The sequence below is a fragment of the Lepus europaeus genome, chromosome 14, assembly GCF_033115175.1.
Source record: "Lepus europaeus isolate LE1 chromosome 14, mLepTim1.pri, whole genome shotgun sequence".
In the NCBI taxonomy this organism is placed as follows: domain Eukaryota; kingdom Metazoa; phylum Chordata; class Mammalia; order Lagomorpha; family Leporidae; genus Lepus; species Lepus europaeus.
The window spans coordinates 51666234-51680954 of NC_084840.1; the positions used below are offsets into that span (position 1 = coordinate 51666234).

At 41.5% G+C, this 14721-nt stretch overlaps 1 protein-coding gene and 1 long non-coding RNA gene across 3 annotated transcripts in view; one reads left to right on the top strand and one right to left on the bottom strand.

Moving 5' to 3' along the window:
* LOC133773786 (uncharacterized) overlaps positions 1-14721 on the bottom strand; it is a 316253-nt gene that overhangs the window by 290036 nt on the left and 11496 nt on the right. For both annotated transcript variants that reach the window (XR_009867969.1, XR_009867970.1), the window contains exon 2: positions 147-187. This is a non-coding gene — a long non-coding RNA (uncharacterized LOC133773786). The remainder of the gene's footprint in view (positions 1-146; positions 188-14721) is intronic.
* Positions 13815-14447, top strand: LOC133773785 (TP53-regulated inhibitor of apoptosis 1-like). The gene has a single exon (XM_062211377.1). The coding sequence runs from the start codon at positions 13833-13835 to the stop codon at positions 14061-14063; it is 231 nt and encodes a 76-aa protein (XP_062067361.1). The 5' UTR covers positions 13815-13832; the 3' UTR covers positions 14064-14447.

The following is a 14721-nucleotide window of genomic DNA, read 5'->3' on the forward strand; positions in this document are numbered from 1 at the left end:
TGGTTCTTCTTCTGCTGGAAATCTTTTCCTCTGAAATACCTGCATGGGCTCTTCTCAGGCTTTCTTCAGACTCTCATTCAGATATATCTGCAGTGAGACTACAGCCCTTGCCCTACAGTGGCTCCTCAGGGTTTGCTAAGACTTACCAGATATGCAGAAGGCCAACTGCTTGCTGGAGACTTCATTCCTGGAGGTGGGAGATGATAGGATGAGTTAATCACTATGAAATTTTGAGATAATCAAAGGGGAAAAACTGACCAAAAAGTGTACATCTCTGTCCAAATAATTGCATTTTAAGTTCTCAATATTAATTTAGAATTATTTTAGAATTTGAAGGATTATAAAATTCACTAATAAATTATTTATATACCATGATACCTGTATAGAGTCACTTTGTATTTCTTTTCAAAGGGTTTTCCATTTATATCATATATGTAATCTCTGATTATAAAAGTGATACATGTTTGTTGAGAAAACATGAAAATACATAAAGAAATAAAAAAAACTAAATCACCTGTGTCACACTATCCAGAGATAAGCAACACTAAGGTATTAATGATTTGCTTTTTAGAATTATTTATGTGCATTAATTATATATACATCATTGTAAAATCTCAAGATTTTATTTCCTTTTTAAGAGTTGCCCCAAATTGTGGAGTTAGAAATGTGCCAGGGGATTCCAATATAATCCATCAAGGTTGCATGTACCAATGCCATCTCACTAGTCCAAGTGATCAATTTCAGTTCACAATTGATCACACTGATAGGTCTAAGAGTCAAAGGGATCACACAAACAAGACTAGCATCTGCTAATACTAACTGATAGAATAAAAAAAGGAGAGAACAATCCAACATGGGAAGCAGGATACACAGCAGACTCATAGAATGGCAGATGTCCTAAACAGCACTCTGGCCTCAGAATCAGCCTTTAAGGCATTCAGATCTGGCTGAAGAGCCCATGAGAGTATTTTAGGCATGGAAAGCCAAGACACTCTGGCAAAAAAAAAAAAAGAAAGAAAGGAAGGAAGGAAGGAAGGAAAGAAGGAAGGAAGGAAGGAAGGAAGGAAGGAAGGAAGGAAGGAGAAGAAGAAGAGGAAGAAGAAGAAAGAAGAAAGAAGAAGAGGAGGAGGAGGAAGGAAGAAGGAAGAAGAAGGAAGAAGAAGGAAGAAGGAAGAAGAAGGAAGAAGGAAGAAGAAGAAGACCTAAATGAAAGATCTCTGCGAGTGAGATCCCAGTAGAAAGAATGGGCCATCAAAGAAGGAGGTACCTTTCTCTGAAGGGAGGAGAGAACTTCCACTTTGACTATGACCTTGTCCGAATAAGATTGAAGTCGGCGAACTCAAAAGGCTTCCATAGCCTTGGCAACTCATGACTAGAGCCTAGGGAGATTACTGACACTATAAACGAGAGTGTCAAATTGTTAAATCAACAACAGGAGTCACTGTGTGCTTACTCCTCATGTGGGATCTCTGTCCTTAATGTATTGTCCAATGTGAATTAATGCTATAACTAGTACTCAAACAGTATTTTACACTTTATGTTCTGTGTGTGTGCAAACTGATGAAATCTTTACTTAATATATACTAAATCGATCTTCTGTATATAAAGAAAATTGAATGGGAGAGGAATGGAATGGGAGAGGGAGCAGGAGATGGGAGGGGTGCGGGTGGGAGGGAAGTTATAGGGGGGAAAAAGCCATTGTAATCCATAAGCTGTACTTTGGAAATTTATATTTACTAAATTAAAGTTTAAAAAAAGAGTTTTTATGGCTAACTCTTTAAAGCTTAAGAATTTTTTTATCTATTATTTGAGAGGCAGAGAGAGACAGAGACAGAGACAGAGACAGATAGAAAGCTCCCACCAGCTGGCTCACCTCCAAGATCGCTGAAACTACTAAGGAGACTCAAACACAGTCCACCCAAGATGTCCCAACTGATGTCACTTCTTAGATGAAAGGCCAGCCTCTATTTTCTGTGCTATTTTTGACATATTTTCCTATGTTAAAATTATTCGTAAGCAGAATTTTTACTAGCTTCATATAACATACTCTCTAAGATGGCTGGATCTTAATTTGTCTAACTATACTTTTATGACATTTACATTATTCCTATTTTATCATATTTTATAACATTTCCTATCATATTGAATAATTTATTAATGTATCATATTTCATACATTTTCTCCAAATATTTTGTGAGCCCTTTTTATGTTTTCATATTAACTTTGCCTTTCAGTTTTAATCTAGGTCCAAAAATTAATTTCTTTGCAAAAAAAAGAAAAATTTCAATATCTTGATCAGTTTGGTAATATAGAAAAAATAGCTGAATGTTCTGTTACTTAAAAACCATTTTTCTTTTTCCTTTCTTTTTACCTTCATAGATATTTTAAACCTCAAGTGTTGTTTTCCTTTCTTCTAATTACAACTCAGATACAGAATCTGAATCAAGAAGCCCTTAAACGAGTTCTGGTCTAATTTTCTCAAGCCACCTACTAGGGGGTGGGATGGGAACACTTCTCAGTGCACAGTTCCTGAGAAGGCACACTTAAGGTTGTCAGATTTAGCCAATACAAATATAGGATGCCTAGTTAATTTGCATTCAGATAAGCAAGAAGTAATTGTTTAGCTTAAGTACACTCCAAATATTGCATGGTACATACTTAATGCTAAAAAAAAGAAGAAGAAGAAGAAGAAGAAGAAGAAGAAGAAGAAGAAGAAGAAGAAGAAGAAGAAGAAGAAGAAGAAGAAGAAGAAGAAGAAGAAGAAGAAGAAGAAGAAGAAGAAGAAGAAGAAGAAGAAGAAGAAGAAGAAGAAGAAGAAGAAGAAGAAGAAGAAGAAGAAGAAGAGGAGGAGGAGGAGGAGGAGGAGGAGGAGGAGGAGGAGGAGGAGGAGGAGGAGGAGGAGGAGGAGGAGGAGGAGGAGGAGGAGGAGGAGGAGGAGGAGGAGGAGGAGGAGGAAGAGGAGGAAGAGGAGGAAGAAGAGGAAGAAGAGGAAGAAGAGGAAGAAGAGGAAGAAGAGGAAGAAGAGGAAGAAGAAGAAGAAGAAGAAGAAGAAGAAGAAGAAGAAGAAGAAGAAGAAAAGGATATTCATGGTTTATCTGTGCTTTTCTGACACCCAGAAAAGTGTGCAGTGGACCCAGGCCTCCTGCTGCCTCACCCTACTTTGCACATGGGAATTATCAGGCCTTTTCTTTCTTTCCTCCCCCTTTCCCCAGTTCTGGGTCTCTGCTCTGGAAATTCCCAAAGGAACCACAGAGAACTTGATTTGGTAATTTGAAAATTCTGGTTCCACTGGTGGGAGTGAGATGCCTACTTTCTGGGTTTCCCTGAACAACTATGGCAGAAGTGGCAGCACTTCCTGCCCTCAGGAAAGTGTCAATCATTGAGGCCCTGGGAAGGAGTTCATTGGAGCACAGGGGCAGTACTTCCTGGTGGAGCAGCATGGAGGATGCTGCAGAACTGGCTGTCTGTGTGGGAGAAGCACTGCTGTCTCTACCCTGAGTGCTCCCCCGGAGCCTACACCAGTGAGAAGGTACAGTTCTTAAGAGCAGCAGTGCCAGTTGCAGTTTAGGAGGTGCAGTCTATGCAACAATGTAATCCAACAAGAGAGAGACGCTCCTTGCTCATGGGCCCTTCCTGTGTCCTGTGCAGACTTCCGCCTGCCTTCCCAACTCAATGCACAGAACCTATTTACAAGGTTATGACTATGCCACGAAATCCTCTTTTATCAACCATTTCTAGGGCAATTACCCAGCCACGGCAGTAATGGACCTGAAGACACTATAATACATTTGGATTTCAGCAGAGCACTTGATAGTCAAATTGTGAGACAAAATCAGGTCAAGTTGTACATCGTACCGGGTCAGACAGTGTCCTTCCTTTTCCTGATACAATGCACTTGTAACAACTATTGCCTTTATTTCTGGTCATGCCTAAATCCCACAACATAGGGTATGTATATATGTGTATCAGGATGGGGTGGAGGAGTATGTATTTTATATTTTCCAAAGTATACCCCATAATTTGGAAAATACTAAATACAGAAAAGTCTAACAATGAAATTTAACTCATTTTCTTGCCATTCACCCAAATCGCTATTAATATTTTGGATTACATTTTTCCAATTATATTTAGGCAGCTGTTTTTAATTTAGTTTTCTTTTTATACAGTTATAATAATCACATTGCACATGTAATAGCTTATATTATTCCTTTTATTCTATATTATTTCATAAGTATCTTTCTACCCTATTACTTAACATTTTTCTGATTGCAAATGACTTTAACAATATTAGACTTTATACTTTCACATGCCCTGAGGCAGGGCTGGTTTCCCTTGAGTGCTCAAACAATTATCAACAAGGAACTTGGTTCCTTTCGTCTCTGTGCTCTGGCTGGAAGTGTGGGATTTTGCCTGGAAAGAGCAAAACTCTGCCTCCTACAAGGACTCACAAGGTGACAATTCCCCAAAAGCAGGAAAGGGTTTAGATGCTGGGCAGTTAAATGAGAATTAAATGTTAATGATTCTGCTTCCTGCACATTGCTGTGAAATGTCTGACAATGTGTGTACAAGCTCAGCACAGGCCTGGCATGTGGCAAGGGAGCTCAGTTAACTGCTTTTTTATTTAAAAAAATTTTAAAGACTTATTTATGGGGCCGGTGCTGTGGTGCAGTGGGTTAAAGCCCCAGCTGGCAACGGCAGCATCCCATATGGGTGGTTCGAGTCCTGGCTGCTCCACTTCCGATCCGGCTCTATGCTATGGCCCCAGAAAGCAGCAGCAGATGACCCAAGTCCTTGGGGCCCTGCACCCGCATGGGAGATGTGGAAGAAGCTCCCGGCTCCTGGCTTTGGATCAGCTAAGCTCTGGCCATTGTGGTCATTTGGGGAGTGAACCAGTGGAATGGAAGACCTCTCTCTCTCTCTCTGGCTCTACTTCTTTCTGTAACTCTTTCAAATAAATAAAATAATTCTTAAAAAAAAGAAGGACTTATTTATTCATTTGAAAGGCAGAGTTAGGAAGTGTGGAGAGAGACAGAGAGAGAGAAAGGGAGAGAGGGGGAGAGGTGGGGAGAGAGAGAATCTTCCATCCACTAGTTCATTCCCCAAATGACAGCAAATGGCCAGAGCTGGGCTAATCTGAAGCCAGGAGCCAGGAACTTCTTCCAGGTCTCCCACATGAGTGCAGGGACCCAAGCATTTGGGCCATCTTCAGCTGCTTTCCCAGGTATATTAGCAGGGAGCTGTATTAGAAGTGGGTAGCTGGGCTCAAAGCAGCACCCATATTTGATGCTGGCGCTACAGAGGGCAGCACTTGCTACACCACAGCACCAGCCCTGCACAGTAAACTTGTAAGTTTCATAATAATGATGAGGAATAAGAGAGGATGTTGCTGCATCAGGAAGTTTTAACTCTGTAAACCTGACTCTCATCTCGACACATCAAGCAGAGGCACAGGTACCATCTGGCTCAGGGGTAGGCCATCAGATTTAGGCTCTTGGGTTGCCATTGGAACAGAGACAGAGAACAAGCTAAACGCCATGGAGACCTAATCACCAAAACCCAGACTGTAAAAAATTGTAGAGAGCGAACCACGGGTGTTTTGTTTTAAACAAATAAATTGAAAGAAAAAAAAAAGAGAGATGATGGTCTTTTATATTAAAGGCATACAAGATATATCAACTAATTCCAGAATATGAACTTTAAGAAGGTACTACTCAGTGTGAAAGGGTCCCAGTTTCTCTGTATCCTCATCATCCTTTGTTATTTTCTATTGGTTTGTTTTGATAGAAGCCACTTGGATGGATATAAGGTGTCCATGGCATTGACTCTTATGCATATTTTATTTGTAACATTAACTAATCGTGTGATGTGAATCATTGGGATTTCCAAACCAGATTATAGATATTTTTATGACAAAGATCTATCATATGCTTCTTTTATTTCCTAACAGTGCCTAATCAGCATTCTGTATGTAGTGGAAGTGATAAATCTGATTGATTACATATGGATATATTTATTCAGAATGCTAATATGTGCAGTAGGCTGCTGCTATTCATTTGTATTCCTTTCCAAAAGACTTGCCACAAAGGAAGACTTAAAGCATGTTATGCTGACAAATAAATCACTGGATTTTGAAATTCATTTATTTAGCAAGCATTAATTGAACACTTAGATGCTAGGAATTCAGTGGTGAATGAGCCTGATCCAGTTCCTCTTGCATGAAGCTTTCTTTCTAGCAATAACATCATTCAATCAATTTAAATAACTAATCACTCAATTACAATTTTAAGTGAAATGAACTAGAAGTCAGAAAGTTAAGGCAGTACATATCAAGGATACTTTGCATGATCTAGAGGGTTAGTGGTAATAAATATAAGTATTAGCTAGGGGAAGAAGGTGTGGGCCAGGGTCTTTAAAATAGAAGAAACATTATACACAAAGGTACTATGACAGAGAGGGGTTTGGTCTTCTTGGTATGTGAGAACATTTTGCATCTCCTCCATCCCCAACAGGAGCCCTTAGAAACTCAAGGGTTGGCCAGCACCGCAGCTCAATAGGCTAATCCTCCGCCTGTGGTGCCGGCACACCGGGCTCTAGTCCCGGTTGGGGCGCCAGATTCTGTCCTGGTTGCTCCTCTTCCAGTCCAGCTCTCTGTTGTGGCCCTGGAGTGCAGAGGAGGATGGCCCAAGTGCTTGGGCCCTGCACCCTCATGGGAGACCAGGAGAAGCACCTGGCTCCTGGCTTCGGATCAGCACGGTGCACCGGCCGCGGTGGCCATTGGAGGGTGAACCAACGGCAAAGGAAGACCTTTCTCTCTGTCTCTCTCTCTCACTGTCCACTCTGCCTGTAAAAAAAAAAAAAAAAAAATTTCTACCCTGCTGCACAAACACAGCATAGGGACACAGGTAGTATCTTTCTGGGCAAGGGCAACATCTGGGTAGAGCAGTCCAAGCCAACTATCCTTAGATCTTCAAATGTGAGGGTTTGTGTGGCAGTGAACCGGATGAGTTACTGTGTCTCTCCTTACCCTGCAACTCTTTTATGTTGCTTATGCCTCAGCTTGGAGCCTTATTAAGAAATAAAGTAAGGGTGCTGAAATTAAGGATCTTAGGATGGGACAGGGTCCATCTGTCCACATCTCCTTAACGCTGCCCTATCTCACAAAACTGAGATGACAAATATCAAGAATAAAAACCTTTGTTCCACTAGAGTATCTGGAGCTGTCATAAGAGAGAAGAACAGAACCTGCCTTAAAAAAGTCCATATTTCTTATGAATCTGCCATAAACTAATGCTGCATATATACACCCCTGCCCCTCTGGTTTTCAGACTATACATAGTGTTAAATGAGAATGATGAAGTTAGACCCAGGAAGGGAATCAGAAGCCATGGTCCCTCTGGGAAGAATGATTCTTAAAGTTCTCCCTTAACTTCTAGTCAGCAGAACCTTTATCAACCTGGGTGGAAGGAGTAGAAACCATCATATTAACTAGGAATATTCAAGAGGGCATGTGAGGCAGCAAAAGGTGCAGGTGCTCCTGTGGTCAAAAACACAGCATTGTGCAAGCAATTTTGAGAGTGAAAAACAGCCAAGGCTTCACCTGCAGATGATTTACAAGGAATGACAATGAATAAAGACCAGTGTCATGGGGCCAGCGCCATGGCTCACTTGGTTAATCCTCCACCTGTGGCACTGGCACCCCATATGGGTGCCAGGTTCTTGTCCCGGTTGCTCCTCTTCCAGTCCAGCTCTCTGCTGTGGCCTGGGAAGGCAGTAGAGGATGGACCAAGTGCTTGGGCCTCTGTACCCGCAAGGGGAACCAGGAGGAGACACCTGGCTCCTGGCTTCAGATCGGCATAGCTCCAGCCCTAGTGGCCATTTGCAGGGTGAACCAATGGAAGGAAGACTTTAAAAAAAATTTTAAAAATAAAAAAAATTTTTAAAAAGACCAGTGCCTTTACATCTATATTCAAAGAGAGATGCTTCCTGATGTCGCAGTGCTAACTAACAAAGGTCAGAGGTGTGTCTGATTCACTCCAGCATCAGGACAGTGGAAGTGTCCCTCCAAGGATTCCTAATATCACACTCAGGATGACTTAGGGGATAAGATAGTGAGACTACCTGGCCCCCTCCAACTAACCCAGGATCTCTGAGTTAGCTGGTCCATGAGGACACATGTGATAGTAATTATTATTCTGGAAAGCTCCAGAGAGAACAAGATTAAAACCATGCAGCAAGAGTCCCTCCATGATCTCATAACTATTATAATAGTGATTTTAGAACTCAGCATCCTATAATATAATTCTTCCTATTCTAGAAGAGGAAAAGCCACCCATGGACCTACCAGGTCTTCAGTCCCTATGGGACCTTTCTTGCTTTGTGATGTTGTCCCCAATCTCGTTTCCGGATTAAACAGCTGCATCAGTAAACAGAAGCACAGTATACAGGTTTGAAGAACAGATTCCAGGACTCAAATGCCTGGGTTTGAATATTATACACACATACACATACACACATGTCTAAAGGTAATTCCAGACTTACCATGATTTGACTCAAGATTTTTGAACTTTACAATGGTGTGAAAACAATACACCTGGGAATCCAAGATGCCAGAATAGGGAAAGAATGTACTTCTTTAGGCTAGGGGAAAATAGTAGTAAAAAAGTGGAGGAAGTGTATTTCCAGGGGATAGTTGAAGAGAAATCTGTAGTGGAAATTCTACAGAAGGAAGAGGGATACCATGGATCAGTGTGGAAGGGGTGGACATGCAGCAGTGAGCATGGACACAACGCACAATCCCTGCAGCTGAGAGTCAGAGGAAGTACCAGCTTTGGAGAGCAAGGTGAGAGCAGACTGCCACTGGTGATTTAGCGAGAGCTAGAGCCTGGAAGAGTACAATGTTTTAATCTGGCCTGGAGCCCTAAGGCGGACAGGGTACCTGCCTAACCCAGAAAAAAAAAGGCACATTTCTCTCTCCCCATTCCCCCAAAACAGCTCCTAGCAACCAGCTGACAGATGGTGCCATTTTGACACAGTAGTGGCTGTGGTGGCTCTTGTGCATGCCTGGAAACTGGTGTGGGAAAAAGGTGCCAACTTGGTTACATCAGCAGTTGTGATGGCTCTTGTGCACATGCCTGGAAACCAGTGGGATTCTAGAAGGCCCTGTTTTGACACAAGTAGCAGTTATAGTAAGCTCCTGTGCACACCTGTGCTTCAGGGATTTTATCAGAAGGAAAAATCCACATTCCCCACTGACTTCAAGTCTGGCTGACAAGATTGACAGGGGGCTGGGCACCCATGTAGGACTGTGAAGTGCCCCCAGCCTCTCAGCATATTATAGGCTCCAGGGATAAAATAGTCAAGATGGAGAGCCCACATGCAGCTGGCCCTGGGAATATCTCTGCTTCTCCATGGATAGGTCAGGCTAGGGGGGCAAAGCAGATCCTCTGTACCGCATGACTATGGGAGAATTGTGTGGTGAGACTGTGTGAACTCTGTGACTGTACAACAGGGTGCGGGATGTAGCTGGGTCTCTGGGCAACCAATGTGTAAGGTGCCAAAGGCTCAGAGCTCTCTGATTGCCAGAGGTGGGTCATTGTAGTGAGATGCATGCTCACACGAGGACTGCCCAGATTCTTTGCACAGTTCATATAGCAGTACAGGTGAGTATTACACCCACTGTGGGCTAAGACCCAGGCATTGATCTCCTTGGAAGAGAGGAGGTGAGGGTGTGATTACACAGAGGTGCTCATACGCTCTCACTTGCTGACAACAGAGTTTATCTGCCTGCCCAACTCCGTTACCCTGGATACTCACCCTACTCTGGCCACACCCAGCACATGCCTCTGGGTATTCCCTGAAAGAGCAGACATTCCACTAAGCCACAAGAGGCACAGATAAAAGCCATTAGAGGAGAAAACAAACAAGTATTTCAGCAAGGGCCAAAAAAATAAATACAGAAATTCAAGAAACAAGATTAAGGAAGACAACATGACTACCCAAAAGGAACACAACACTTCAGTATTAGAATGTGAAGATGAAGAGATTGATGAAATGCCTGAATATGAATTCAAAAGATTAATTGTATGATTACTCAGAAGCCATGAGTTAAAGAAATCCAAACTTGACATGGAAGAAAAATTTTCTCATGAGATTGAGATTTTGAAGAGAAATCAAGCTGAGATATTAGAAATGAAGAATTCAATATGTCAAATAAAAAATACAGTGGAAATACTGAACAACAAACTTGATGAGGGAGAAGAAAGAACATCCAAATTCAATGACAAATCTTAGGAAATTTTTCAGTCAGAACCAAAAAAAAGAAATCAGAAAACTAAAAAACAGTGTTGGAGATTTATGGGATACCATCAAATGACCCAACACATGATCTTAGGAGTTCCTAAAGATGTAAAAAGAGAGTAGAAGGCCTTTTTAGTGAAATAATAACAGAAAATTTCCCTAATTTGGAGAAAGAAAGGGACACTCAAGCACAGGAACCACATGGAACTCCTAATAGACACATTGTAGTCAAACTTTCCACAGTAAAGCATAAAGAAAGATTCTAAAGTATGCACGACACGAGAAAAATGCCAAATTACTTGCACAGGATCTCCAATTAGACTCACATCTGATTTCTCATTAGAAACCCTACAGGCTAGGGGAGAATGGAGAGATACAGTCCAAGTCTAAAGAGAAAAAAAAAATCAACCCAGAATAATGTACCCTGCAAAGCTCTCATTTATGAATGAAGCTGAAATAAAGACTTCCTATAACAAACAGAAATTGTCACCATTTGTCCAGCCTTACAAATGATGCTTAAGGATGTGTTACACACAGAAATATAGCCATAATTATGAAAGAATCTGAAGGCAGAAAATCTCCAAGTTAAAGTATAAAAGAAATCCAAAGCAAACAACATGAACATGTACAGAAAAATGGCAGGCCAAGTTGTTACTTATCAGTAGTAACCCTGGATGTAAATGGCCTAAATTATGCAGTTAAAAGATACAGACTGGCTGGGGTTGGTGCTGTGGCATAACAGGTAAAGCTGTTGCCTGCAGTGCCAACATCCCATATGGGCACTGGTTCGAGTCCTGGCTGTTCCACTTCTGATCCAGCTCTCTGCCATGGCCTGGGAAAGCAGTGGAAAATGGCCCAAGTCTTTGGGCCCCTGAACCTGTGTGGGAGACTTGGAAGAAGCTCCTGGCTCCTGCCTACACATTGGCACAGATCTGGCCGTTGTGGCCATCTGGGGAGTGAACTGGGGACTGAACCATCAGATGGAAGACCCCCCTCCCCCCGCCGCCTCTCCTTTCTCTCTATAACTCTTTCAAATTAATTAATTAATTAATTTTTAAAAAGATACAGAGTAGCTGAATGTCTTAAAAAACAAGACTCATCTATTTGCTGCCTAGGAGAAAAACACCTCACCAACAAAAATACATGCAGACTGAAAGTAAAAGGATGGAAAATGATATTCCAGGCTAACACAAAACAAAAATGAGCAGGTGCAGCAATCCTAATATCAGAGAAAATAGACTTTAACATAAGAACCATTTAAAGAGACAAAGAAGGGCATTATATAATGGTTAAGGGGCCAATTTCAAAGGAATATGTGACTATAATAAAGGTATATGTACCCATTGCCAAGGTGTCTGGCTATTTAAAACAAATGTTAATGAATTTAAAAGGAGACATAGATCCAATATAACCATAATGGGGACTTCAACACTCCACTTTCATCAATGGACAGGCAAACCAATAAAAAAAAAATCAACAAAGAAACAACAGAGCTAATAGACACTTTGGACCAAATGGGCATATCTGATATCTCCAGAATCTGTCAATCCACAGTTTCAAATAACACATTGTTTTCATCAGTGCATGGAACTTTCTCTGGCATAGACCATTTGCTAGGCCATAGAGCATGTTTCAACAAATTCAGAAAAATCAAAATCATACTAAGCATCTTCTTTGACCACAATGAGATGAAACTGGAAATCAACAACTCAAGAATCACTGGAATATATGCAAACACATGGAGACTGAACAACATGCTCCTGCATGACACAGTGGGTCACAGAAGAAATCAAAAGAAAATTTTTTAAAAAGTCTAGAAATGAGCCGGCGCCGTGGCTTAACAGGCTAATCCTCCGCCTTGCGGCGCCGGCACACCAGGTTCTAGTCCCGGTCGGGGCGCCGGATTCTGTCCCGGTTGCCCCTCTTCCAGGCCAGCTCTCTGCTATGGCCCAGGAAGGCAGTGGAGGATGGCCCAAGTCCTTGTGCCCTGCACCCGCATGGGAGACCAGGAGGAAGCATCTGGCTCCTGGCTTCAGATCAGCACAATGCAGCGGCCGCAGCGGCCATTGGAGGGTGAACCAACAGCAAAAAGGAAGAGCTTTCTCTCTGTCTCTCTCTCACTATCCACTCTGCCTGTCAAAAAATAAATAAATAATTAATTAATTAAAAAAAGTCTAGAAATGAATCACGATGACAATACAACATCAGTTTTAAGAGGGAAGTTTATAGCAATCGGTGCCTACATGAAGAAATTGGAAAGGCATCAAATAAATGACCTATCAAAGTATCTCAAGGCTCTAGAAAAACAACAACAAACCAAAACCAAAATTGCTAGGTGGAAACAAATAATTAAAATTAGAGAAGAAATAAACAAAATTGAAACTAAAAAAATACTTAAAATCAGTGAAATGAAAAGCATGCTTAAAAACATTGATATACCATTGGTCCAACTAGCCAAAGAAAAAGAGGGGAACACTTAAATTAATAAAATCAATGATGAAAACGAAAATGTAACAACAGATACCACAGAGATAAAAAGAATCATCAGGAATTACTATGAAGAGCTGTATGCCAACAAATTGAAAAATCTAAAAGAAATGGATAGATTCTTGGACTCACAGTCTACCAAATTGAGTCATGAAGACATAGAAAACCTAAATAGGACAATAACCAAGACAGACAATGAATCAGTAATAAAGACCCTCCCAAAAAAGAAAATCCCAGGACCAGATGGCTTCACTGCTGAATTCTACCGGACAGTTAAAGAGGAACGAATTGCAACGTATTTCAAAGTATTCAAAACAAATGAAAGGGAGGGAATCTTCCCAAACTCCTTCTATGAGGCCAGCATCACCTTAATGCCTAAACCAGAAAAAGATACAACAAAGAAAGAGAACTATAGACCAATATCCTTGAAAAACATAGATGTAAAAATCCTCAAAAAATACTAGCTAATTGAATCCAACAGCACATCAGAAAGATCATTCACCTAGATCAAGTGGGATTCATCCTTGGTATGAAGGGATAGTTCAATATTCACAAGTCAATAAATGTGATACATCACATTAACAAACTAAACAACAAAAACAATATAATTATCTCAATATATGCAGAGAAAGCATTTGTTAAATTACAATATCCTTTTATGTTGAAAACCTTAAGCAAATTGGGTGTAGAAAGGACATTCCTCAACACAATAAAGGCAATTTATGACAAATGCACAGCCAGCATTTTACTAAATGGGGGAAAAGTCTTAAGCATTTCCACTAAGATCAGGAACCAGGCAAGGGTGTTCACTTTTACCATTCCTATTCAATACCTGGAACTTTTAGTCAGAGCTAGTAGGCAGGAAAAAGAAATCAAATAGATACAAATTGGAAAGGAGGAAGTCAAATTACCCTTATTTGCAGATGACATCATTCTATTTATAGGGCAACTAGAAGATTCCACTAAGAAATGACTGGAACTCACAGAAAAGTTTGGTAAAGTGGCAGGATATAAAATTAACACAGGCAGCCTCCTTCGCAACCATCGCCATGAACAGCGTCGGGGAGGCGTGTACAGACATGAAGCACGAGTACGACCAGTGCTTCAATCGCTGGTTTGCTGAGAAGTTCCTCAAGGGGGACGGCTCCGGGGACCCGTGCACCGACCTCTTCAAGCGTTACCAGCAGTGCGTTCAGAAAGCAATAAAGGAGAAGGAGATTCCTATTGAAGGACTGGAGTTCATGGGCCATAGCAAAGAAAAGCCTGAAAACTCTTCTTGACCTTGACAGACACCTTGCAGTTGTACCCCCTCCAATCAGGAAACTGAGGACCCTGGATTTGTCCACTGAGATTGTGAAGATGACCATTGGATTTGATGTGGTGTTTAGTTTGCTTCCTCATTTGTAAGAGGATGAACCAACCACCATTCTGCTTCGAGATGATCTCTCACTTGCTCTAGCATCTTGCAGGAACTCATTGTGCTGAGAGGAACAATTTCTTGGGACTATGGGTGCAATATTTGGTCTAGCATCAGCTTTAAATATACCTTGTAGGTAAATAATGATGACCTAGCCAGGATGATCAAGGTTGCCTGACCTCTTGATTTTTGCTGCAAATGATATGGCATACACTGTACTGGGGTCATTCTTCATCAAAGCAGTAGGCCAGGGTCTGTCTGTCTCTCTCTCTCTCTCTCTCTCTCTCTGGGAGATAATGCTCTGACAAGGGGTCTGGGCACCATGGTTTGATCAGTGCTTTGGGAACAGAGCACCAGTTCCCTGCGTTAACAAAAGATGTCAGGTTCAGAGGGGAAACCTTCAGGAGTGTTGTGGTGGTCACGGTTTCGGAGCTCATGCTGCATCTCAGAAGTGCAGAACCTGCAGTTGTCATGAGAGAGGAGCCTGCACTGCAGGTTTGCTCTCGCCAGCCCAGCATTCA

Bases quoted from the DNA above. Each gene is read 5' to 3' on its own strand.
- LOC133773785 (XM_062211377.1), top strand. From the start codon at position 13,833: ATGAACAGCGTCGGGGAGGCGTGTACAGACATGAAGCACGAGTACGAC.